Source organism: Bos indicus x Bos taurus, chromosome X (genome assembly GCF_003369695.1).
Source record: "Bos indicus x Bos taurus breed Angus x Brahman F1 hybrid chromosome X, Bos_hybrid_MaternalHap_v2.0, whole genome shotgun sequence".
Taxonomy (NCBI): Eukaryota; Metazoa; Chordata; class Mammalia; order Artiodactyla; family Bovidae; genus Bos; species Bos indicus x Bos taurus.
Genome location: NC_040105.1, coordinates 97,987,458 through 98,015,414, shown reverse-complemented (window position 1 = coordinate 98,015,414; position 27,957 = coordinate 97,987,458). Strand labels below are relative to the sequence as shown.

Here is a 27,957-nt window from a genome sequence, read left to right as displayed (position 1 = left end):
AGGCCAAACACCAAAGAATTGGAATTGACGCTTTTGAATTGTAGTGGTGGAGAAGATTCTTGAGTCCCTTGGACTGCAAGGAGATCAAACCAGTCAATCCTAAAGGAAATCAGCCCTGAATATTCACTGAAAGGATTGATGCTGAAGCTGAAGCTCCAATACTTTGGACACCTAATGAAAAGAGCCAACTCATTGAAAGAAGACCCATATGCTGGGAAAGATTGAAGTTAAAAGGAGAAGGGGGTGACATAGGATGAGATAATTGATAGCATCACTGACTCAATGAACATGAATTTGAGCAAACTCTGGGAGATAGTGAAGGACAGGGAAGCCTAGCATGCTGCAGTCTATGGTGTCACAAAGAGTCAGACACAATTTAGTGAATGAACAACAACATTCTCCCATGTATTTGGGAGATATACATGGGAGAGACCCAGGAGAACTGAGTAACTCTTGAAACTGGCTGAAATATTCACCTTAAATATCATCTTCAGCCAAAGACAAAGGAAGACGTTGGGGATTGTGGTTTAGGACTTTAAAGGGGAGAAGGCGATTGACATGGAGATGGAAAAGCAAATGACTGGTAAACAAATGTTTGCTGAACCAAGTAGAGACATTTGCGGGTGGTAAATTTTACTCCCCTACATCATCTTATCCCAACTCTGTTTTTAGTGATGCCAGGTTGGTAGATTGACACCAGTCACAGTGGAAGAATTTGTACTATAGAAATCAGGAGCAAACACTACAAATCAGAGCCTCCCACCACCCCGTCAAGAGTCAGTTTACCAGAACACCACTGCGTGAATCTCATTGTGGAAAAAGTCTTGCCTTTAGGAGACTTCTGAAGCAGTTGATCAGTCAGTCATTGGCTGCAGATTGAAACCTGGGTGGGGTGGGAGTCATGATTTCTGGGGTGAGAATACTGTATATATATTTTCTCTCATTTTTATTGTAAGATTAATCATCCTAGGATGACTTTTCAGAGAAGGTTCTGCTAGGAGCAGTTTATCAGCCAATAGTCTCAGCAACTGAAGCATGGCAAAAGAGAAAGAGGTGGGCCATTGACATCATTTGCTGTGGCCATTTTACATTTGGGTGGAGATGCAGGTTGACCAAGTTCAAAAGTCCATCAAATAAAGATAGACAAAATGATTCATACTATATGGTTAGGACACTCAAGATGGCTATTCTCTTGTTCTTTGTACAACTCCTGTGCATCCAGTGCCTGCTTCAGCTATACTCTAGTCACATGACTGACCTTTCTACATAGTTGCCCCTGGTCCCATCTAGTGTTTGTTCTAATCAAATGGGTTGTAAGGGCTGTGCCCCCTACTAGTTTCCCTGATAACTGATGAGCCAACCTGACATTAATTCCCCCTATAACTGGTAACTGCCCCCCCAACCCACCACCGGGAGAAAAGACTGCTGCTGGGTCCTGCCTAACATTCACTGCACAGCGTGGGGTATGGCTCCAGGACCTTACTTCAGACATGTAAGCTTCCCCATCCATTAAACCGTTGATTTGTCTGTCACTGACTCTGGGCTCTTTCTTTGGTCTTGAAGCTGGGCAACTTCAGATGTGTAGGCCTGTGGGGTGCAGCCCAATACAGACAACAGTGGGGGAGATTTTTTGAAGGTCAAATGTCTCTCCCCAAGAAGATATAAAAGTGAAAACTCCATCCAACAAATCCTACACATGCAAGTACCTCTGGCATCAGTTCAAACCCTCTCAGCCTCATCTCTCACTGCAGCGCTGACCAGAAGAGCCAGTTCACGTGAACACAGGTGCTCTCAGTTCCTCACAGGTGTAAACTGATAGCACATCATCTTAGGCCAGCACCTTGAATCTTGGGCTTCCTACACCAGAGCTTTTGTGAGGCTGAAGCTTGAGACACCCATTGAAACCTACTCACATTCAAACTTGTACCACTCGGTTGTGTGGGGAATTAGAGCCCTGTAGGCCAATTTTTGACTCATGATGATAATGTTTATCCCTTTCTTTCCCTAGGTAGATGATTCTGAAATTCATTGCAGTAAGCTCCTCAGTAGTCCTCTTTAAGATCAACAAATCACCCTGTAATGATGGGAAATATATGGTCCAATTTTCAAAACAAAATTTTCAACACAAAAGTTGCAAAGCATTATAGTTGATACTTTATTCGAACAGTTGCAACAGGCAGACAAATAAATTTGGGGGTTGAAAAGGGTTTTACGGAGAAAAGAGACAAGGACAGCCAAGTGCAGTTGTGCAATTGTTGGTCTGATTTGGTCAGGGAAGTGTTGCAATCTTGTTAAAAGCAGTTGCTTTTCTCTGTGATGTGGCCCATTTCAGGCGATGAAGTCCTGGCCACAGAATTGTTGAGGAGAAGAAGGAATTTAGAGGGAGTGAGTGAATCTGTTGGTAGGAGGAAAGGAGTCCATGAATGTTCAGATAAGGCTTTCCCTCCTTCCTATTTCCTTATCTACGTCCCTTGCTCCTGCCCTTTGAGATTCAACTACCTCTATCAGCCTTTCTCTCTGTCTCAGTCTCTGGTTTTAGGGAAAACACATGCTAAGACAAGGAATGAAAGTAATCCATTCTTACTTTGTTTAAAGGTCCCAAATACATCACTTTATATCCCACATCAGACATCCATCTAGGCCAACCAAAGCAGTGACATTTCAACTCTTCTATTTATTGAGCAAACAATTCTAATTAATTAATTTGCCATTAGGGTTAAAATATGGCATAATTTGATGATTTGATGTACTGTATTAAAACAGACACTGTCATTCATGAAACTACTTTCTAGCTATAGCAAGAATTCTGTTTTAATATAGTACATATTTTTCTTTCATTTTCTCCTGCTTTTATAGAGGTTGTATGGAGGAATTCAATTTTGTAAATCTTTCAAGTTCTTCTGCTGAAAAGAACGAGATGAAAAATATTTTTATTATTATTTAAATAGATTCAACAACAAACAAATCAACCCTCTCAAATACCACCAGCTAAGACTGTCTAAAAGAAAGAAGGTGTCTGTTGACTCTTGCTGCTGAAACATTTATTTCACTTTGCTTCTTAACTATTGGTTGGTTGATTGACATGGAGGACAGAATGTAGAGGACATTGAAACAAATTCTACAGCATTAATTAAAACAATATCCCTTTACAAATACCTTGATGATAAAGATTAATTGAATTTTTCACTTTATCAACTGGGAGTTGTCATGACCTCAATCAAATTGTATCTGAATAACATCCCATTTGGCAATCCTGAAAACAAGCACAGCGTAAGTGCTCAACGAATATTTGTTGAAAGAATGAAGAGAAGATGGATTAGGGCAATGATTTTAGGGTTTCATTAAGAGTAGAAAAGAATATTGTTTCCAGCTTGCTTACTGTTCCTGATCCGAGGTAAGAATAAAAGCTGGTGATGGTAATGGTTGAAACAGCAGCACAATTAGCAAATATACTTAGACAATATCTACAGCTGTTGAAAACTTTTTTGATGATGTGAAAGTGCCTTTTGTGTCATTTTCAATTTTCACTCGATTTTTATTTTTGTCCTTTAAATTTTTTTAAACTATTGCTAATTATTTAAAATTATTTAAAATGGACTGGCATGGGGTGAATTTAACTCAGATGACCATTACATCTACTACTGTGGGCAGGAATCCCTTAGAAGAAATGGAGTAGCCATCACGGTCAACAAAAGAGTCTGAAATGCAGTACTTGGATGCAATCTCAAAAACGGCAGAATGATCTCTGTTCATTTCCAAGGCAAACCATTCAATATCACAGTAATCCAAGTCTATGCCCCAACCAGTAACACTGAAGAAGCTGAAGTTGAAAGATTCTATGAAGACCTACAAGACCTTTTAGAACTATCACCCCAAAAAGATGTCCTTTTAATTATAGGGGACCGGAATGCAAAAGTAGGAAGTCAAGAAACACCTGGGGTAACAGGCAAATTTGGCCTGGGAATACAGAATGAAGCAGGGCAAAGGCTAATAGAGTTTTGCCAAGAGAACACATTGGTCATAGTAAACACTCTCTTCCAGCAACACAAGAGAAGACTCTACACATGGACATCACCAGATGGTCAACACCAAAATCAGATTGATTATATTCTTTGCAGCCAAGGATGGAGAAGCTCTATACAGTCAGCAAAAACAAGACATGGAGATAACTGTGGCTCAGATCATGAACTCCTTATTGCCAAATTCACACTTATATTGAGAAAGTGAGGAAAACCACTAGACATTCAGGTATGACTTAAATCAAATTCCTTATGATTATACAGTCGAAGTGAGAAATAGTTTTAAGGGACTAGATCTAATAGAGTGCCTGATGAACTATGGAAAGAGGTGCATGATACTGTACAGAAGACAGGGATCAAGACCATCTCCATGGAAAAGAAATGCAAGCAAGCAAAATGGCTGTCTGGGGAGGTCTTACAAATAGCTGTGAAAAGAAGAGAAGTGAAAAGCAAAGGAGAAAAGGAAAGATATAAGCATCTGAATGCAGAGTTCCAAAGAATAGCAAGGAGAGATAAGAAAGTCTTCCTCAGTGATCAATGCAAAGAAATAGAGGAAAACAACAGAATGGGAAAGACTAGAGATCTCTTCAAGAAAATTAGAGATACCAAGGGAACATTTCATGCAAAGATGGGCTCGATAAAGAACAGAAATGGTATGGACCTAACAGAAGCAGAAGATATTAAGAAGAGGTGGCAAGAATACACAGAAGAACTGTACAAAAAAGATCTGAATTACCCAGATAATCATGGTGGTGTGATCACTGACCTAGAGCCAGACATCCTGGAATGTGAAGTCAAGTGGGCCTTAGGAAGCATCACTATGAACAAAGCTAGTGGAGGTGATGGAATTCCAGTTGAGCTATTTCAAATCCTGAAAGATGATGCTGTGAAAGTGCTGCACTCAATATGCCAGCAAATTTGGAAAACTCAGCAGTGGCCACAGGACTGGAAAAGGTCAGTTTTCATTCCAGTCCCCAAGAAAGGCAATGCCAAAGAATGCTCAAGATACTGCACAATTGCACTCCTCTCACACGCTAATAAAGTAATGCTCAAAACTCTCGAGCCAGGCTTCAGCAACACGTGAACCGTGAACTTCCTGATGTTCAAGCTAGCTTTAGAAAAGGCAGAAGAACCAGCTATCAAATTGTCAACATCCGCTGGATCATGGAAAAAGCAAGAGAGTTCCAGAAAAACATCTATTTCTGCTTTATTGATTATGCCAAAGCCTTTGACTGGGTGGATAACAATAAACTATGGAAAATTCTGAAAGAGATGGGAATACCAGACCACCTGACCTGCCTCTTGAGAAACCTATATGCAGGTCAGGAAGCAACAGTTAGAACTGGACGTGGAACAACAGACTGGTTCCAAATAGGAAAAGGGGTAAGTCAAGGCTGTATATTGTCAACCTGCTTATTTAACTTATATGCAGAGTACATCATGTGAAACGCTGGGCTGGAAGAAGCACAAGCTGGAATCAAAATTGCCAGAAGAAATATCAATAATCTCAGATATGCAGATGATATGACCTTTATGGCAGAAAGTGAAGAGGAACTAAAAAGCCTCTTGATGAAAGTGAAAGAGGAGAGTGAAAAAGTTGGCTTAAAGCTCAACATTCAGAAAACTAAGATCATGGCAAGTGGTCCCATCACATCATGGGAAATAGATGGGAAAACAGTGGAAAAAGTGTCAGACTTTATTTTGGGGGGCTCCAAAATCACTGCAGATGGTGACTGCAGCCATGAAATTAAAATATGCTTACTCCTTGGAAGGAAAGTTATGACCAACATAGACAGCATATTGAAAAGCAGAGACATTACTTTGCCAACAAAGGTCCGTCTAGTCAAGGCTATGATTTTCCATTCATATATGGATGTGAGAGTTGGACTGTGAAGAAAGCTGAGCACCAAAGAATTGATGCTTTTGAACTGTGGTGTTGGAGAAGACTCTTGAGAGTCCCTTGGACTGCAAAGAAATCCAACCAGTCCATTTTAAAGGACGTCAGTCCTGGGTGTTCTTTGGAAGGACTGATGCTAAAGCTGAAACTCCAATACTTTGGCCACCTCATGCGAAGAGTTGACTCATTGGAAAAGACTCCGATGCTGGGAGGAATTGGGGGAAGGAGGAGAAGGGAACGACAGAGGATGAAATGGCTGGATGGCATCACTGACTCGATGGACAAGAGTTTGGGTGAACTCTGGGAGTTGATGATGGACAGAGAGGCCTGGAGTGCTGCAATTCATGGGGTCGCAAAGAGTCGGACACGACCGAATGACTGAACTGAACTGAATTATTTAAGAAATGTAACAGGGCTTGTGATTGTTTCTGTACTGTTGGCAATATATATTTTCCTCCAGAAAAACTGTCTAAATATCTTTTTTGAAATAAATGATGTTACTTATTAATCAAAGTGTAATTTTTTTTTCTTATATTCGTTCATTTAATTTTTTTTTCAGTTAAAATGGTGATTTTGCTAGCAGAGGTCTAGGTTTGTGAAGCAGGCTCACTGCAGCTGTTTTTTTTTTTTTTTTTTTTTTTAATTCCTGTCATTGTACAGTGAAGGTCACTGCCACCAGGATCAGACAGACCTGGGTTCCAAACCTAAGTCTGCCTCTTCCTGGTGAACTATTTTAACCAAATGGACTCTCAAGGCCTCAGTTTTCTCATCCATACAGTAAAGATCATATTGACACCCTCATAGAATTGCAAAGGCGAAGCACTAACCACAGTATCTGGCATGTAGCTTAAAAATGTGATAGCTATTCTGATTAATGCACAATTCAGACCTATGCTTTTTCAATGGAAATATAATTCTACAATCATTTCTTTACATTTTCTGCACTTAACAGTAGAGTAAGTTATGCTGTTATCTTTTTTGCTATGTAAGCATTTATTTCTTATTAAAATTTCTTTTTACTAAGACAGTCCATATGACCCAGGAGCTAGATGTTAAAGGAGGGGATACAAATTAATGCTTACATTATTTTATTATGGTAGCAGAAAATTTTTCTGGCTTTCCTGGTGGCTCAGTGGTATAGAATGCATGAGAGGCAGATTTGATCCCTGGGTCAGGAAGAACCCCTCCAGAAGGAAATGGCAACCCACTTCAGTATTCTTGCCTGGAGAATTCCACAGACAGAGGAGCTTGGCAGGCTATAGTCCATGGGGTCGCAATAGAGTCCGACATGACTTAGTGACTAAATAACAACAATACCATATCATACATATTCTTTTGTAAACTATTATTTTCATGTAAAACATATAGTAAATAGTTTCCTTCCATCTAAAATACTCTTCTGCAACAGGATTTTTAAATATTTTGTACTAGAACAGTGTAGCACATGTTATAATTTATTTTACACATCTCCTGTGGTAAGCATTTGGATCGCTTTTAAAACTTTACTAATATAAATAACACGGTGACAAATGTTGACACAACCACATCCCATTTCACTTTCAGCCGTTGAGTTCACAGAGGAAATATTAATAGCAGATATCAGAAGGGGGGATGTCCTTATCATCTCTTCACCATCTTTATGACTTGCCTGCAGACCTACCTATTATTTGCTTCTTTCTTAAGTCTTGCAGAATTTGTTTCCTTCTGCATTTTCAGAGAACAAGGCCTTTGATTATTTTTTTCTTTCTCTTGTATATGAATTTTCTTCCATCTCTTTGGTCAACATTTCATCATACTTATGTGTTTACCATCTTAAAAAACAAAAACAGTCCACGGCTATACCACCCTTAACGGTTAGTTCTAATGAGGTGGATGAACCTATAGCCTATTATACAGAGTGAAGTGAGTCATAAAGAGAAAGATAAATACCATATACTAATGCATATATATGGAATCTAGAAAAGTGGTACTGAAGAATTTATTTCCAGGGAAGCAGTGGAGAAAAAGACATAGAGAATTGACTTATGGACATAGGGAGATGGCAGAAGAGGGTGAGATGTATGGAGAGAGTGAGATTGAAACTTACATTACCATATATAAAATAGATAGCCAATGAGAATTTGTTGTATGTCTCAGGAAATTCAAACAAGGGCTCTGGATCAACCTAGAGCAGTGGGATGGGGAGGGAGGTGGGAGTGAGGTTCAAAAGGGAAGGGATATATGCATACCCATGGCTGATTCATGTTGAGGTTTGACAAAAAACAACAAAATTCTGGAAAGCAATTATCCTTTAATTAAAAATTAAATAACTTTTGAAAAGACTTAGTAAACAGGAAAAAAAATAAAAACAAATAGGAAAAATCTTCTTCACTAACCTCATGTCTATCCCCAGATACTCTCTCTTGTCTTTCCAATTTCTCAGCCAAATGTTTCAGAAAATATGTTGTAGCTGTCTTTACTCAGAAATTTGGAAAGTGTTTTTTTTGTGTGTGTGCATTTTTTTTGCACACCTCCCTCTTCCTCAAACTCATATCTAATTGATCAGAAAGTATTACTCATTTTACCTTCTAAATAAAGTTGATTCCATTTACTTCTTTTCATTTCTATTATTTTAGTTCATACCATTGCTCTGTCTTGCCTGGACCACTGCAAACTTAAATCCTAACAGTTCTCCCTTCCTCTACAGTTTCTCTCTTTCAAATTCTTTTTACTAAAAGAAACCAGAACAACCTTTTAATTGCAAACCTGATTATGTTAACTCTGTCCGCTGCCCTCAGACAGATACCTATAATAAACCCCTTCAATGACTTCCCACTGCTTTTCAGACAAAAAAAAAAAAAAATTCTTAGCTGTATGATCTGCATGAGCCCACTTCTCTTCACCTTTCTTACCATGTTCCCCCTTATTCTCTATACCATAGACACACATTTTTTAAAATTCCATGAATAAGCCATTTTTCTTCCTGTCCCAGATCTTTGCAAATGCCCTCTCCATCACCCAGAATCCTAATCATCACAGTATCCACACTCTGCTATGTCTAGTTGATTTATACATATCCATTACATTTTAGTTCATGTCATTTCCGCAGAGAAACCTTCCAGGTCACAACCCCTTTATTTCATGTATACTCATACATAACACTTTCCCTTGTCAGAGCAGCAACTTAGAATTTATTTACATGACTGAGTTATTAATATCTGTCTCCCTCACAAGATTGCAAGCTCCATGAGAATGAGGATAACACTCTTGCTTGCAATTGCATCTACAATATCTAACACAGTGCTAGGCTAAAAGTAGGCATTCGATAAAAAAATGTCTGTTAACTAAAAGGGCAAATGGAGGCCAACAAGGATTATACCCCCATCACTGAAACTGTTCTTAAAGGTTCTAATAACTTTGTTACTAAACAGATGTTTTAAAATTCTTATTTCACTTGGTCGCTCTGCAGCATATGAAATTTTTTTTTTTTAACTGGTGCTCCCTGAGAAGTTTTATCCCTTTGTTTTCCAAGACAATCAATGTCTTGGACTTCTGGGTTTATTCATTTTCAGGGCCTTTGTCTAGTTCCTCTTCCTCTACTAATTACATCAACATTCATGGTCATCAGGATTCTTTTATTTATCCTTTTCACTACTAATTTATACTCTCTCACTGGATAATATCATCTGCTCTCATTGCTGCAATTAACCTGTCTGTTCTGAAAACTCTCAAACCTATATCTTCAACCCAAATCTCTTCACTAACCATTGGCCTTGTGTACCTGGTGGCCTACTATACAAATTTAGGTGGCTATCTTACACACACCTTAAATAGAACATGTCTAAAATTGATTGCTTTGCCTTCCATGCTCAATTTTGCTCTTTGGTGTTTTCCATCTCAACAAATGATGCTGTCATCCACCAAGCTTATTAAGTTAGAAACCTGGTAGTCATATATGATTTCTCCATTTTGTCTTCTAACACATCAAGTCAGTGTCCATGCTCTGCTGGATCTATCTGCTGAATTCCCTATTAATCTCATCCATTTTTCTCCATCTCCAGTACCACTACACTTGTCCAGGGCACCAAGATTCTTGCCTAGATTATTAAACAAGCATATTACTGTTCTCCCTGACTCCAGTTTTATACTACTTAATTAATTCATTCATTGTTCTTCTTCTTTTATTTTTTATATTTTTATTATTTATTATTATTATTATATATATAATATAATAATATATAATATTATTATTATTTTACTTTGCAGTATTGTATTGGTTTTGCCATACATCAACATGCATCTGCCACGGGTATACACGTGTTTCCCATCCTAAACCCCCCTCCCACCTCCCTCCCCATACCATCCCTCTGGGTCATCCCAGTGCACCGGCCCCAAGCTTCCTGTATCCTGCATTGAACCTGGACTGGCAATTCGTTTCTTATATGATATTATACATGTTTTAATGCCATTCTCCCAAATCATCCCTCCTCCCTCTCCCAGAGTCCAAAAGACTGTTTATACATCTGTGTCTCTTTTGCTGTCTCACATACAGGGTTATCGTTACCATCTTTCTAAATTCCATATATATGCATTAGTATACTGTATTGGTGTTTTTCTTTTTTCTTTCTGGCTTACTTCACTCTGTTGTTTTTTTTTTTTAATTTATTTTTAAATTTATTATTATTATTTTTTTACTTTACAATACTTTATTGGTTTTGCCATACATCAACATTATTTTTGGTAGATAGAGTCACTATCATTCAATGTTGCATTTTATCATGCTATTCCTTTAATAGAAATATTTTTTCATTGGTCTTAGGATAAAGCCATAGCTCCTTTGGAGAATTTATAAAGTCTTTTCTTTTTCTTGAGCTTCCTGTCTTGCCTTAATCTATAGATATTTGATCTTCAGCCATGCTAAGCCACCTTACTGTCTGCTAACATGTCATGCATCCTCTTACCTCAAGGTTTTCACACAAAATCTTCTCTTTGTCTCACTGCAGTACCCTCGACCAACACTTCACCCAGCTAAATCCTACGCATTGCTCATATCTAACTTCAAATCACTTCTTCTAGAGAGCTTTCTCTGACTGCCATCACACTCCAGGTTATGTACTGTTCTCCCATGCTCCTGTAACTTGCTATATTTCTCCTGTATTGGCACTTATTATACTTAACTGTTGGAGAAGGCAATGGCAACCCTCTCCAGTACTCTTGCCTGGAAAATCCCATGGATGGAGAAGCCTGGTAGGCTTCAGTCCATGGGGTCGCAAAGAGTCAGACACGACTGAGCGACTTTACTTTCAAGTTTCACTTTCATGCATTGGAGAAGGAAATGGCAACCCACTCCAGTGTTCTCGCCTGGAGAATCCCAGGGATGGTGGAGCCTGGTGGGCAGCCATCTATGGGGTTGCACAGAGTTGGACACGACTGAAGCGACTTAGCAGCAGCAGCAGCAGCATATTTAACTGTAATCTTATCTATTTTCTCACTATTTTCTCCAGTATATTGTAAGCTCCATGATGACAGGGATTATGACTCTTAATAACTTTTACATCCTCATCTCCCTAACACAGTCCCAAGCACAATGCAGGTTTATAATATATATTGAGAGACTAAATAAATTGTCCCAAAGTAATACCTTTTGAAACTATGTTTTAGAATAGTGAAGGAGATTAGGATTACATTGATAAATTTTATACATATTCTTATCATTTGTTATTAATATATCCATTTTTTAGATAACAAGACTTAAATACCAGGTTTGCACAGGTTCTATTATAGAATTATATTCATGTACGTAGTTAAATGCTTTGTGATTTTTCACAAGAGACTTATAATTTGGGAACATTAATTCCCTCATCTTCAAAGCTAAGATCATTGAAATGGATAATCCCTAATGTTCCATGTGATCTATGATTATACGAAATTGCAGGTATGTTGATACTACTCAAAAGCAGTTAAAACTATAAAAACAGCAACACTGAGTATTTCATTATATTATAACTGAGTTTTTTGGTAAGGAGGAGGAGGGGTTTGATTATTCTGATAAGCTAAGAGTGTTCTACTGAAAAATTCTCCTAGTAGTCTAATCTGACAGCATGCAGAATGGCCATAAAAAGCCTCGTCAGGTGATACTGTAAGTCAGAGTTATGCACCATAAACCACAGGTGCTGAGAAGCAACTTTAATGAAGAGAATGTAGTAGGACACAAATTTAGCAGCCATGGAACTAAATAATGCAATGATAGTTAAAGTGGAGAATGATGAATGATGTCAAAGTGGTAAAAATCAAGAGACCAGGTATTGCTGTACAGCTGTGGCTCCTGGTTAAAAATGGCTGGCTGCTTCCAGAAGCCAGTGAGGCATGGGAAGTACAAAACTTCCCTCACTTAAGCAATATATAAGCTGCCCAAACCTCCTCCTCATTAGTCAGGCTTGTTGGCCTTTGACCTCACACAATCTTTGTAACATTGTTACCAATGATACTTCAGAAACATCTGCTCTCAAGCTGTCCATGGCAGACAGCAAATCTAATGGCACCAAAAAGGAATGATAGGAGACCCATTAACATGTAGTGAGGGTGGGAAATAACACAATAACCAAGATTAGGGACCACGAAATCTGTTAGCATTTCTATACCTAGCTGACTTACTAGCACACAATTGGAAAGATTCTTTTGTGTTCATGATGTCATTAACAAGTCAAAGAACAAATTAAATTATTGCCGAACACTAAGTGTATGATGTGACTTATAAGTCAAAATAAGGGTGGTGCAATTTGATACTTTTTATTTGTACAGGATAGACTGCAGGTTTAGATAAACTGCTATTTTAGCATAACATTCATTTACTCATTCACTTATTTTTTCACTCATTCATTTGTTTAATCTACTGAACAAATATTTAAGTTCCTACTCTTCTAGATCATTCCCATTCAATTGTTTTCCTCTATTTCTTTGCAATGATCACTTAGGAAAGCTTTCTTTTTTTTTTAATTTAAATGTATTTATTTTAATTAGAGGCTAATTACTTTACAATATTGTATTGGTTTTGCCATACATAAACATGAATCCGCCATGGGTGTACACGTGTTCCCCATCCTGAACCCCCCTCACACCTCCCTCCCCGTACCATCCCTCTGGGTCATCCCAGTACACCAGTCCCGAGCATCCTGTATCATGCGTCGAACCTAGACTGGAGATTAGTTTCTTATATGATATTATACATGTTTCAATGCCATTCTCCCAAATCATCCCACCCTCTCCCTCTCCCACAGAGTCCAAAAGACTGTTCTATACATCTGTGTCTCTTTTGCTGTCTCACATACAGGGTTATCGTTACCATCTTTCTAAATTCCATATATATGCATTAGTATACTGTATTGGTGTTTTTCTTTCTGGCTTACTTCACTCTGTATAATAGGCTCTAGTTTCGTCCACCTCATTAGAACTGTTTCAAATGTATTCTTTTTAATGGCTAAATAATACTCCATTGTGTATATATACCACAGCTTTCTTATCCATTCGTCTGCGGATGGGCGTCTAGGTTGCTTCCATGTCCTGGCTATTATAAACAGTGCTGCGATGAACATTGGGGTACACGTGTCTCTTTCGATTCTGGTTTCCTTGGTGTGTATGCCCAGCAGTGGGATTTCTAGGTCATATGGCAGTTCTATTTCCAGTTTTTAAAGGAATCTCCACACTGTTCTCCATAGTGGCGGTATTAGTTTGCATTCCCACCAACAGTGTAAGAGGGTTCCCTTTTCTCCACATCCTCTCCAGCATTTATTGCTTGTAGACTTTTGGATCACAGCCATTCTGACTGGCGTGAAATTGTACCTCATTGTGGTTTTGATTTTCATTTCTCTGATAATGAGTGATGTTGAGCATCTTTTCATGTGTTTGTTAGCCATCTGTATGTCTTCTTTGGAGAACTCTCTGTTTAGTTCTTTGGCCCATTTTTTCATTGGGTCGTTTATTTTTCTGGAATTGAGCTGCAGGAGTTGCTTGTATATTTTTGAGATTAGTTGTTTGTCAGTTGCTTCATTTGCTATTATTTTCTCCCATTCTGAAGGCTGTCTTTTCACCTTGCTTATAGTTTCCTTTGTTGTGCAGAAGCTTTTAATTTTAATTAGGTCCCATTTGTTTATTTTTGCTTTTATTTCCAGTATTCTGGAAGGTGGGTCATAGAGGACCCTGCTGTGATTTATGTCAGAGAGTGTTTTGCCTATGTTCTCCTCTAGGAGTTCTATAGTTTTTGGTCTTACGTTTAGATCTTTAATCCATTTTGAGTTTATTTTTGTGTATGGTGTTAGAAAGTGCTCTAGTTTCATTCTTTTACAAGTGGTTGACTAGTTTTCCCAGCACCACTTGTTAAAGCAATTGTCTTTTCTCCATTGTATATTCTTGCCTCCTTTGTCAAAGATAAGGTGTCCATAGGTGTGTGGATTTATCTCTGGGCTTTCTATTTTGTTCCATTGATCTATATTTCTGTCTTTGTGCCAGTACCATACTGTCTTGATGACCGTGGCTTTGTAATAGAGCCTGAAGTCAGGCAGGTGGATTCCTCCAGTTCCATTCTTCTTTCTCAAGATTGCTTTGGCTATTCGAGGTTTTTTCTATTTCCATACAAATTGTGAAATTATTTGTTCTAGTTCTGTGAAAAATACCGTTGGTATCTTGATAGGGATTGCATTGATCTATAGATTGCTTTGGGTAGTATACTCATTTTCACAATATTGATTGTTCCGATCCATGAACATGGTATATTTCTCCACCTATTAGTGTCCTCTTTGATTTCTTTCACCAGTGTTTTATAGTTTTCTATATATAGGTCTTTAGTTTCTTTAAGTAGATATATTCCTAAGTATTTTATTCTTTTCGTTGCAATGGTGAATGGAACTGTTTCCTTAATTTCTCTTTCTGTTTTCTCACTGTTAGTGTATAGGAATGCAAGGGATGTCTGTGTGTTGATTTTATATCCTGCCACTTTACTATATTCATTTATTAGCTCTAGTAATTTTCTGGTGGAGTCTTTAGGGTTTTCTATGTAGAGGATCATGTCATCTGCAAACAGTGAGAGTTTTACTTCTTCTTTTCCAATTTGGATTCCTTTTATTTCTTCTTCTGCTCTGATTGCTGTGGCCAACTCTCAAAACTATGTTGAATAGTAGTGGTGAGAGTGGGCACTTTTGTCTTGTTCCTGACTTTAGAGGAAATGCTTTCACTTTTTCACCATTGAGGATAATGTTTGCTGTGGGTTTGTCATATATCGCTTTTATTGTGTTGAGGTATGTTCCTTCTATTCCTGCCTTCTGGAGAGTTTTTATAATAAATGGATGTTGAATTTTGTCAAAGGCTTTCTCTGAATCTATTGAGATAATCATATGGCTTTTATTTTCAATTTGTTAATGTGATGTATTACATTGATTGATTTGCGGATATTGAAGAATCCTTGCATCCCTGGGATAAAGCCCACTTGGTCATGGTGTATGATCTTTTTAATGTGTTGTTGGATTCTGATTGTTAGAATTTTGTTAAGGATTTTTGCATCTATGTTCATCAGTGATATTGGCCTGTAGTTTTCTTTTTTTGTGGCATCTTTGTCAGGTTTTGGTATTAGGGTAATGGTGGCCTCATAGAATGAGTTTGGAAGTTTACCTTCCTCTGCAATTTTCTGGAAGCATTTCAGTACGATAGGTGTTAGCTCTTCTCTAAATTTTTGGTAGAATTCAGCTGTGAAGCCGTCTGGACCTGGGCGTTTGTTTGCTGGAAGATTTCTGATTACAGTTTCAATTTCCATGATTGTGATGGGTCTGTTTAGATTTTCTATTTCTTCCTGCTTCAGTTTTGGAAAGTTGTACCTTCCTAAGAATTTTTCCATTTCTTCCACGTTGTCCATTTTATTGGCATATAATTGCTGATAGTAGTCTCTTATGATCCTTTGTATTTCTGTGTTGTCTGTTGTGATCTCTCCATTTTCATTTCTAATTTTATTGATTTGATTTTTCTCTCTTTGTTTCTTGATGAGTCTGGCTAATTGCTTGTCAATTTTATTTATCCTTTCAAAGAACCAGCTTTTGGCTTTGTTGATTTTTGCTATGGTCCCTTTTGTTTCCTTTGCATTTATTTCTGCCCTAATTTTAAGATTTCTTTCCTTCTACTAACCCTGGGGTTCTTCATTTCTTCCTTTTCTAGTTGCTTTAGGTGTAGAGTTAGGTTATTTATTTGACTTTTTTCTTGTTTCTTGAGGTATGCCTGTATTGCTATGAACTTTCCCCTTAGCACTGCTTTTACAGTGCCCCACAGGTTTTGGGTTGTTGTGTTTTCATTTTCATTCATTTATATGCATATTTTGATTTCTTTTTTGATTTCTTCTGTGATTTGTTGGTTATTCAGCAGTGTGTTGTTCAGCCTCCATATGTTGGAATGTTTAATAGTTTTTCTCCTGTAATTGACATCTAATCTTACTGCATTGTGGTCCGAAAAGATCCTTGGAATGATTTCAATTTTTTTGAATTTACCAAGGCTAGATTTATGGCCCAGGATGTGATCTATCCTGGAGAAGGTTCCGTGTGCACTTGAGAAAAAGGTGAAATTAATTGTTTTGGGGTGAAACATCCTATAGATATCAATTAGGTCTAACTGGTCTATCGTATCATTTAAAGTTTGTGTTTCCTTGTTAATTTTCTGTTTAGTTGATTTTAGGAAAGCTTTCTTATCTCTCCTTGCTGTTCTTTAAAGTTCTGCATTCAGATGGATATATCTTTCCTTTTCTCCTATGCCATTCACTTCTATTCTTTCCTCAGCTATTTGTAAAGCCTCCTCAGAAAATCATTTTCCTTTTTTGCAATTTTTTTTCTTGGGGATGTTTTTGATTAACATCTCCTGTACAACATTATGAGCCTCTGTCCATAGTTCTCCAGGCACTCTGTCTATCAGATCTAATCCCTTGAATCTGTTTCTCACTTCTACTGTATAATTGAAAGGGGTTTGATTTAGGTCATATCTGAATGGCCTAGTGGCTTTCTCTACTTTCTTCAATTTAAGCCTGAATTTAGCAATAAGGAGTTCATGATCTGAGCCACAGTCAGCTCCCAGTCTTGTTTTTGCTGACAAGCAAATAGAGCTTCTCCATCTTTGGCTGCAAAGAATATAATCAATCTGATTTTTATATTGATCATCTGGTGATGTCCATGTGATGACCATATGGTGATCTCTTCAAGAAAATTGGAGGTATCAAGGGAACATTTCATGCAAAGGTGGGCACAATAAAGGACAGAAATGACACAAAGCTAACAGCAAAAGATATTAAGAGGCGGCAAGAACACACAAAGGAAATATACCAAAAAAGATCTTGATGACCCAAATAACCACAATGGTGTGATTTCTGACCTAGAGCCAGATATCGTGGAGGGCAAAGTCAAGTGGACCTTAAGAAACATCACTGTGAACAAAGCTAATGGAGGTGATGGGATTTCAGCTGAGTTATTTCAAATCCTAAAATATGATGCTATGGAAGTGCTGCACTCAATATGCCAGCAGGTTGTAAACCTCAGCAGTGCCCACGGGACTGGGAAAAGGTCAGTTTTCATTCTAATCCCAACAAAAGGCAATGCCAAAGAATGTTCAAACTACTGCACAATTGCATTCATCTCACGTGCTAGCAAAGTAATGCTCAAAATTCTCCATGCTAGGCTTTATCAGTACATGAACCCAGAACTTCCAGATGTTCAAGCTGGATTTAGAAAAGGCAGAGCAACCAGATATCAAATTGCCAACATCCATTGGATCATACAAAAAGCAAAATAATTCCAGAAAAAAACATCTACTTTTGCATCATAGGCTACATGAAAGACTTTGACTGTGTGGATCACACAAACTGTGGAAAATTCTTAAAGAGATGGGAATACCAGGACCTTACCTGTCTCCTGAGAAATCTGTATGTAGGTCAAGAAGCAACAGGTAGAACCAAACATGGAACAATGGACTGGTTCCAAATTGGGAAAGGAGTATGTCAAGCCTGTATATTGTCACACTGCTTATTTGACTTATGTACAGAGTACATCATGTGTCATTCCAAGCTGAATAAAGCACAAGCTGTAATCAAGATTGCCAGGAGAAATATCAATAACCTCAGATATGCAGATGACACCACCATTATGGCAGAAAGTGAAGAAGAAGTAAAGAGCCTCTTGATGAAGGTGAAAGATGAAGGAAAAATCTGGCTTAAAACTCAACATTCAAAAAGAGAAGACCATGGCATCCAGTCCCATCACTTCATGGCAAATAGATGGGGAAACAATAAAAACAGTGAGAGACTTTATTTTTTGGGGCTCCAAAATCACTGTAGATGGTGATTGCAACCATGAAATTAAAAGATGTTTGCTCCTTGGAAGAAAAGCTACGACCGACCTAGACAGCATATTAAAAAGCAGAGACATTACTTTGCTGACAAATATCTGTCTAGTCAAAGCTATGGTTTTCCCAGTAGTCATTTATGGATGTGAGAGTTGGATTCTAAAGAAGGCTGAGCACTGAAGAAGTGATGCTTTTGTTCTGTGGTGTTGGTGAAGACTCTTGAGAGTCCCTTGAACTGCAAGGAGATCAAACCAGTCAATCCTAAAGGAAATCAGTCCTAAATATTCATCAGAAAGACTAATATTGATGCTGAAGCTCCAATACTTAGGCCAGCTGATGTGAAGTACTGGCTCATTGAAAAGACCCTGATGCTGGGTAAGATTGAAGGCAGGAGGAGAGGGGAACAACAGAGGATGAGATGGTTGGATGGCATCACTGACTCGATGGACATGAGTTTGAGCAAGCTCCAGGTGTTTGTGATGGCCATGGAAGCCTGGCGTGTTGCAGTCCATGAGGTTGCAAAGAGTTGGACATGACTGACTGGTTGAACTTCTAAGTACTGAGGATGTAGCAATGAATAAAACAGATCAAGTTCCTTACCTTCATGGAGCTTACATTCAAGTGATATCAGAAAAAGAAAATCATACAAAATATATAATGATAAGTGTTATAAAGAGAGAGAGAAACAGAATAGGACTTCCTAGGTGACACAGTGGTAGAGAATCCGACTGCAGTGCAGGAGACAATACAAGAGACTTGGGTTTGATCCATAGGTTGGGAAGATCACCTGCAGAAGGGAATTGCTACCCACTCCAGTACTCTTGCCTAGGAAATCCATGGACAGAGGAGCCTGACAGGCTATGGTCCATGGGTCTCAAGAATTGGACACGACTTAGTGACTAAAGCACCACAAAAGCAGGAAATGAGAGTTGAAACAGGGGAGAGAGGTCTGTGGTTTTAAACAGGAAAACAGAGAAAGCTCCTCTAATAAGTTGACAGGACTAGAGAAGAGATAAGGAAGAGAAATTTGTGGGGGAAGACCTTCTGAGGCAAGGTGAATGGTAATGAAAAGGCCCTGAGGTAGAAGTGAGCCTCCAGATCAGAATGATAGCAGGGAGGCCAGTATGAGTTAGAATGAGAGAGGGAAAATGAAACAGGATTTCATTTTATCTATAATAAAATTATTTTTCTTATCTACCTTGTAGTCTTTCTAGCTGAGAATGGTTTGTAAAAGATAACATTCTCTCTTCCAGATGCTTTTTGGCAAAGATAAGTGTGTTCCAGGATGCTGTTAAGGATGAACATTACTGAAGAGGAAAGTTCCCGTCTGCAGATGCAAGATAAATTACAGGGTGCTTGGAGCTGGTGCACTGGGGTGACCTAGAGGGATGGAATGCGGAGGGATGTGGGATGGGGGTTCAGGATGGGGAACACATGTACACCCCTGGAGGATTCATGTCAATGTATGGCAAAACCAATACCATATTGTAAAGTAAATAAATAAAACTGAGATTAAATATATTACCATTAATGAGACCATGTGTGAGCAAATTTCTTAAGTTTGGAGAGATTACATCAGTGAATGTAGAGTTATCACAGTTTCTTTTTTTCTTTCTCCTTGCTTCTGATGGAGATTTGAAAGAATCAATCTGGAACTATGGGGAATTGATCTCAGCAGTAGACTGGCACAGAAGGCCTCTCACAGGAAGACTTTTTTAGGATGACAACCTTTTTTTGAGAAAAGAAGCTGTGTTTTTGTTCCCCAGAATGAAGACATCTGGAGCAGACCATATGTGTAGGGAATGGGGGAGTGGGAAATGAAGGGAGTAAGAGCAGGGAGTGGTGAAACACATTGATGTAGGTGATGGGCAATGTGGAAGAAAGATGATGTTTCTATGGTGACCCATAGACTGCAACCATTCATGTCTTCCCTTCCTCAAACTTATGTATGTATATGTATGATGCTGCTGCTGCTGCTAAGTCATTTCAGTCGTGTCCAACTGTGTGCGACCCCATAGACGGCAGCCCACCAGGTTCCCCCGTCCCTGGGATTCTCCAGGCAAGAACACTAGAGTGGGTTGCCATTTCCTTATCCAATGCAGGAAAGTGAAAAGTGAAAGTGAAGTTGCTCAGTCGTGTCCGACTCTTAGCGACCCTATGGACTGCAGTGCACCAGGCTCTTCCGTCCACGGGATTTTCCAGGCAAGAGTACTGGAGTGAGGTGCCATTGCCTTCTCCGTTCCCCCTAGAGGTTAGCTATTTAAATTGCATATTGAATATCATAGATGATTCTTCTCTGACTATTTTTGCATTAAAGATAGTTTGTCCAGTATTCTAGCTTTGTTCATGTATTCATTATTATTGCTTTAACTGGTTAAATGCAGTTGATATTGTTGAACACATATATTCCTAAGACAATTTATGGCTTAAATGTTCAACTCATTTTTTAATATAGCAATAGTTTCAAAAACATCAAAATTTAATATACACATCTTTATTTGTATATAATTATCAATTTTCTTCATTAAATTTTTTAGAGACTATACTACAGAACTCCTAAAAGGGCTAAAACAAATAAAACATTATTTCTCAAAGTAAGGCTTGCAAAATTAATAATTAACATGACAAGGTTGTTAAATGTTTGACATCCTTAACAAGGTAAGGCATAGAGCTAGCCTGGAAGACCATTAAGTAAATATGATCTATATTATGGAGAAGAGTAGATCCTCATTTCCTTGGGTAGATGCAATAAACTAAGAAATCTTACTCTTAAAAAACATTACTGGAGTGTAGTTGATTCACAATGTTGTGTTAATTTCTGCTGCACAGCAAAGTGATTCAGTTATATTTTGTCATATTCTTTTCCTTTATGATTTATCACAGGATATTAAATATAGTTCACTGTGCTATACAGTAAGACCTTGTTGTTTATCAAATCTTTATTATAGAGTTTAGATACCAATTTTAGAAAAGCTAACAACTCACTAACAACGTTGAACTTGTTCAGAGTTAAAAACAATGACACACCCACATGCTCTCTCAGCACCTTTCAATAACCTGCCTATTTCAACACTTGGTAGCTTCAGATCAGATTATTAGCTTTTACCTTTCTTTTTTACTTTTAGCAAGGTAATTGGAAAGGTGAAATTGATAGAAAGTTATACAATTCAGTGGTATTAATATTCCTGCATTGCCTGTAGGAGTCATAGTCTGACTTGTTTTTCTCATAGACATTTGGTTATAAATCCAAATGAATATCTTTTAATCAGTCCTGGAAGAGAAATATCTCATCACAACCTGTTAAGAGATATTTGTGAAAAATGTAATGAAATGTTTAAGGTAGAAGGAAGAGACGTACAATACCAAGATTCTCATGAAAATGTATTTAGTCTATTGATGAACTCAAATTCCAAGTCTGAGTTTTGAAACAAAATTTCCATGGCATTTTAGATAATCTGCAATGAAAGAAAGTGAAAGTGAAAGTTGCTCAGGACTGTCTGACTCTTGTGATTCTCCAGGCCAGAATATTGGAGTGGGTAGTCGTTCCCTTCTCCAGGGGATCTACAGTCCGTGGAATTCTGCAGGCCAGAATCCTAGAGTGCATAGCCTTTCCATTCTCCAGGGGATCTTCCCAACCAGGGATCGAACTGAGATCTCCCACTTTGCAGCCTGATTCTTTACCAGCTGAGCCACAAAGGAAGCCCAAGAATAGAGAAGTAGGTATCCAATCCCTTCTCCCACAATTTGTGACCACATGGATGATACAGTCCATGGAATTCACCAGGCCAGAATACTGGAGTGGGTAGCCTTTCCCTTCTCCAGTGTATCTAAAATCCATGGAATTCTCTAGGCCAGAATACTGGAGTGGGTAGCCTTTCCCTTCTCCTGGGAATCTTCCCAACCCAGGGATTGAACCCGGATCTCCCACATTCCAGGCAGATTCTTTACCAGCTAAGCCACACGGAAAGCCCGAAAATATTGGAGTGGGTAGTCTCTTCATTCTCTCACTCTTTATGATCACATGGAGTACACAGTCCATGGAATTCTCCAGGCCAGAATACTGGAGTGAGTAGCCTTTCCCTTCTCTTGGGGATCTTCCCAACCCAGGGATCGAACCTAGGTCACCCACATTGCAGGCGGATTCTTTACCAGCTGAGCCACAAGGGAAGCCCAAGAATACTGGAGTGGGTAGTCTATCCCTTCTCCCAATCTGTGTGACCACATGGACTATAAAGTCCATGGAATTCTCCAGGCCAGAATACTGGAGTGGGTATCCTTTCCCTTCTCCAGGGGATCTTCCCAACCCAGGGATTGAACCCAGATCTCTCACATTACAGGCAGATCCTTTACCAGCTGAGCCACAAGGGAAGTCTATGAATGCTGGAGTGGATAGCCTATCCCTTCTCTCACTCTTTGCAACCCCATGGACTATACAGTCCATGAAATTCACTTGGACAGAATACTGGAGTGAGTAGCCAATTCCTTTTCCAGGAGATCTACATTCCATAGAATTCTCCTGGCCAGAATACTGGAGTGCATATCCTTTGCCTTCTCCATGGGATCTTCCCAATCCAGGAATCCAACCCAGATCTCCCACATGGCAGGTAGATTCTTTACCAGCTGAGCCACAAGGGAAGCCCAATTATACTGGAATGGGTAGCCTATCCCTTCTCCCACTCTTTCGACCACATGGACTCTAAGTCCATGGAATTATCCAGGCTAGAATACTGCAGTGGGTACCCATTCCCTTCTCCAGGCAATCTACAGTCCTTGTAATTCTCCAGGCCAGAATACTGGAGTGGGTAAGCCTTTCCCTTCTGCAGGGCATCTTCCCAACCCGGGCTCAAACCCAAACTTCCCACATTGCAGGCAGATTCTTTACCAGCTGAGCCACAAGGGAAGCCCAAGAATACTGGAGTGGGTAGCCTATCGCTCCTCCCATTCTTTCTGACCACAAGGCCCATACAGTGCATGGAATTCTCCAGGCCAGAATACGGCAATGGGTACCCGTTCAAACCCAGATCTCCCACATTGCAGGTGGATTCTTTACTAGCTAAGCCCCAAGGGAAGCCCAAGAATACTGGAGTGGGTAGCATATGCCTTATCCCACTCTTTGTGACCACATTGACTATACATTCCATGGACTTGTCCAGGCCAGAATACTGGAGTGGTTAGCCGTTTCTTCTCTAGGTATCTTCCCAACCCAGATATCGAACCCAGATCTCCAACATTGCAAGCCAATTCTTTACCAGCTGAGCCACAAGGGAAGCCCAAGAATACTGGAGTGGGTAGTCTGTCTCTTCTCCCAATCTGTGCGACCACATGGACTATTCAATCCATGGAATTCTTCAGACCAGAATACTGGAGTGGGTAGACTTTCCCTTCTCCAGGGATTCTTCCCAACCCCAGGATCGAACCCAAATCTCCCACACTGCAGGCAATTCTTTAGCTGCTGAGCCCCAAGGGAAGCCCAAGAATACTGGAGTGGGTAACCTATCCCTTCTCCAGTGGCTCTTTCCCCCACCTAGCAATCGAACCAGGCTCCCCTGCATTGCAGCCAGATTCTTTACCAATGGAGCTATCAGGGAAGCCCCTTATGTGAACAGCTTTTTTTGCTCTACACCAAATACAAAATGCTCTCATTTCCAAAGCCCTGAAAAACTCTTTGTGGTGACATCAAATAAATAAGAATCTTTTTAGTTTCTTTTACAGAAAAGAAAGTCAAATTTATTTAATTAAAAACTAGGGGAAAAAAACTAGGATTAAAAATTAGCAAATACAGAAACACACGCTCAAACATACACACATAAGTGCATTATGTATTGACTCACAGAGGGGAAATGCAGTGGTCCAAGACCACTCAATATGGCTTGTCAGTTATAGGAGAAGAAATCCAAGTATGTGCGTGCACACACACACACAGTGTAGGCACACAAAAAGGAACTTAGTATTTTTCAACGGTACACTCAATCTACTATAAACAAAAATTCAGAATTAGTTTTCAAAGCTTCCTTTTTTAAATTCAAAAGATGCCCATCTCGGGTGTAAACATACATATATTTTTTCAGTGGTTTACTGTTGACTTATTTTAAACATATTAGTGTTATTACATGCAACTATTTCCTGTATTTAACACCCTTTCGTTTTATCTTAACGTCTCTAGCTTCAACCTACCAAAAGTTTCTGGTTCGTAGGAAGACAGGTGCCTTATTCTCTGTGAAATTCAATGTACTGGTTTTAAACACAAGTCAGAAAATGTTTGATCAGCATTTCAACACATGGAAATAGTTACATCGATGCTTAAATTGCCATCTTCTGCGAAACGTTCCGCAACTCCAGGGTCCAAGACTAGGCAGTCACTGGTCATAAAGGCTGTTGCAATTCCCTCACGAATAGATAGAGGTGTGGCTTCCCAAATCAATCGCCGCCTATTACCATTTAGCTCAAGTCGATAAGTAAACTGTTCAGCTTGCTCGCGTGTTCCTATCAGCTGGACAACTGCATAGAATTTCTGGTGACCATCGTAGCTTTCCAGTTTCTCCAACATTAGTATGAAGTTAAACCCAAAACAGGACTGTATCATCACCCAGTCAAGGGCACCAGCCAGATTAATGTTGACTGCAAGGAAAACTACAACTTCTCCCTGCAGGGTTATAATGGACTCATTATAGTGCTGCATCAGATGCGGCACTACAGCATCCATGGAGCCTTGCCACCCACAGGAAGTACCAGGGCAAGGACAACGACAGGGCCTAAACTCACAGTGTTCTTCATGGTCTGCTTTTTCTGTGGGTGGCATAGTTACTTCACATCCAGAAGAGGCGTATTTACAAGGAAAAAGTACTGAATTGGCCAGTTTCTCCATAGCCAAGTTGCGAATGGATGTCAGCGGGCCCCGGCAAGTTGGACAACTTGTGAGCTTTGGGCGACAGCTGCCACAAACAAGATGGCCACTCTGACACTGTATAATTGGGGGTAACACATAGTCAAAGCAGACCGGACACTCAAAAAGACTCGCCAATTCATTGTTGGACGCAGTGGTGCCAGTCACGGCAGGCGCCGAGGATGGCGCACCGTTTGAGGTTCCAGTAGGTGACGCTCTTTCAGTTTGACTCATTTCTGTGGGGGAAGAGCGCGCCTCGGCCATCGGACCTTGCTCAAACACGCTCCGTCGTTGTCGTCGTCGTCGCCGCCGCCAACGCCCGCCACCACGGGCACCGCCACTGCCACTGCCTCTGCCTCATGCCAGTACCGACGGGACACTCTGGCTCGCCGCCGCCATTAGAGAGTGCGCCCAGCAACGGTCGCCGCGGCTCCCCACTGTCCGCCGCCGGCGTTCCGCGCGTTCTCAAACTCGCGCGCGCTCCCGCTAAATATCTCACACTATGGCGGCCACCGCTGGGAGGCGCGGCCCCGGGCGCCTGTGGCCCGCAGGGGGCCAACAAGAATCTTTTTAAAGGAATAGGTCATTGTTACAGTCTCAGCATTCCTTGCCCAGAGCTATTTTGCATGGTGGGTCATATAAGTTTTAGTCCTACTAACTGTCTATTTTGGGAGCTCACCTACAATCTGGTGACATTATGAAAAAAGTATGAAATTATAACTGAAATAGGAATAATCCAGAGTTTAAAAGATTAAATTAGTACTTAGCTATTTTTCATGTATAAAGGTGCTTTTCAAGCACTAATTAATCCGCTTAAAACCTCTGTGAACATGGCTGGACTAGGAGAAAATCAGAGTTTTGAAGAGAGAAAAGTGAAAAGTTTCTAGTGGAGCTGTATTTTTCCATAACTCATCTCCAGGCAGAATCTCCTAAATAGGTGTCAATTAAATTCTGCTTATCTGAACAGTCAGGCTGTTCAGTAAAAAATTTTAAAAAAAAATCAGTTTTGCCTGAAGCCCTTAGGAATAACCTAAAGTCTTATCCCACAGCGAAACAAAATCTCAGAATTGAGAAGTCAAGGAAGCACAGAACTATCCTGGATATTTGTACATATTCAGAGTCAGTGATGGACTATTATAAAACCAAATACACTGGTTTTAACTAGAATTGGACATATTGCTAAGAAAATAACCAGTTACATCACCATGTCTGATAATTCATGTCTGATGAATTCATAATTCATCACCAGGTCAATAATTCATTTCTGACTATGGCAGTTTCATCAAATTTTTGGGGTGAAGGAATCCATGTGGGTGTCACTGACTGCTCTTGGCAGGCCTGAGGCGTTAACAAGAGCGAAGACCAAATTGAAGGGAAGAAGTGGTTGTGGTAGAAGATCACCAACAAATTCATAAGATGTCAGCCATAATTTCAGCCAATGGCCCAGAGAGCAGGGAGAAAAATCAGTTAAGAACAAATATAAGGAACAGGTCATGCTGGAAGTACAGGAAGAATTGGAATAGCAGATTCGTATGGGAATCGTGTCAGAAGTCAGGATATTGCAAGTAGATTTAATCTATTAATATGACCTACCCAAAACTCATCCCGAGAAACATGTCAAATTCACGTGGGACATTGTGGCATGGAGCAAGAGTACAACTACCCCGACACACAGCACTTACACACACATGCACACACTTCTAGCCCCACATGCCTGTTCTATATTTTTCCATTTCAGTATCACTTTCTAACATGCTTCACAATTAACTTAACCATGTTCTCTCTCTTGCTCCCTACAGAATGGAAGGTACTGAGGTAGACAGGTTTGTATGTTTTGTTTATTGATGTATGCATATACAACAGTGTCTGGAATAATAGGCTCTCAATAACAATTTGCTGACTAAGTGATTTTAAGAAATGAGTATGGGAACTCATTCCAGAGTGCCTTAGTGACGGGTCAAAACACCCTGAGCTCAATATGATGCATTATTTATCAACTGCTATTTCTATAGTCATGTGGACTCTACTTTTAAGTATAGGTTCTTGGGACTTCCCTGACAGTCCAGTGGTTAAGACTCCTCGCTTCCCCTGCAGGGGGCACAGGGTTAGATCTCTGGTGGGGAAACTTTCTGCATGCTGCCTGGCATGGCCAAAAGAGGAAACAAAAAAAGTACAAGTTCTCTCTGTCTGCTGCTTTTTAGACAAATAGAATGGAGACCCATCAAAGTGAGCTGAGGAAAGGGGAGAGCAACAGGAAAGGGGTTCAGAGGATACCGAAGGGTGAGGGGATGATATATTCTGCAGGGCCCTGTTGTCCATTGTAAGGATTTTGGCTTTGAGTCCAAGCGAGGTGAGATGCCACTGGAAAGTTTTGAGGAGTAGAGTGACTTGATCTGACATATATTTGAACAGAATCTCTTGAGATGCTGTGTGAAAAATAAACTAGAGGGGTAAAAAGGCCAAAGCTGGAAGACCATTGAAGAGACTACTGCAATAATCCAAAACACAGATGATGATGGCTTGGAATTGAGTGGTAACACCAGAGGTTTTTTGAACTGGTCAGATTGAGGGTATCTTTTGAAGGTATAGCCAATGGGATTCCTTGATGGATTGGATATGGTGTTTGATAGAAGGAGAATGAATCAAGGAAGATGATAGTGTTTTTGCCCTGAGCAAATGGAAGAATGTAAATATCATTTTATTGAGACAGGAAAAACTTGGTTGTTGAATGATTGAGGTTGTTTAAAAAAATACTTTGGGGATTTTAATGCATTTTCAGATCATGTTTCTTCCTTCAGTGAGGCAGGATGGTAGTGGTG

General features: G+C 39.6%; 1 protein-coding gene across 1 annotated transcript; it reads right to left on the bottom strand.

The window, feature by feature from the left end:
- Window positions 1-24,010: 24,010 nt before the first annotated feature.
- Window positions 24,011-25,514, bottom strand: LOC113887423 (E3 ubiquitin-protein ligase SIAH1-like). Its single transcript, XM_027534564.1, has one exon. The coding sequence runs from the start codon at window positions 25,400-25,402 to the stop codon at window positions 24,527-24,529; it is 876 nt and encodes a 291-aa protein (XP_027390365.1). The 5' UTR covers window positions 25,403-25,514; the 3' UTR covers window positions 24,011-24,526.
- Window positions 25,515-27,957: the final 2,443 nt, after the last annotated feature.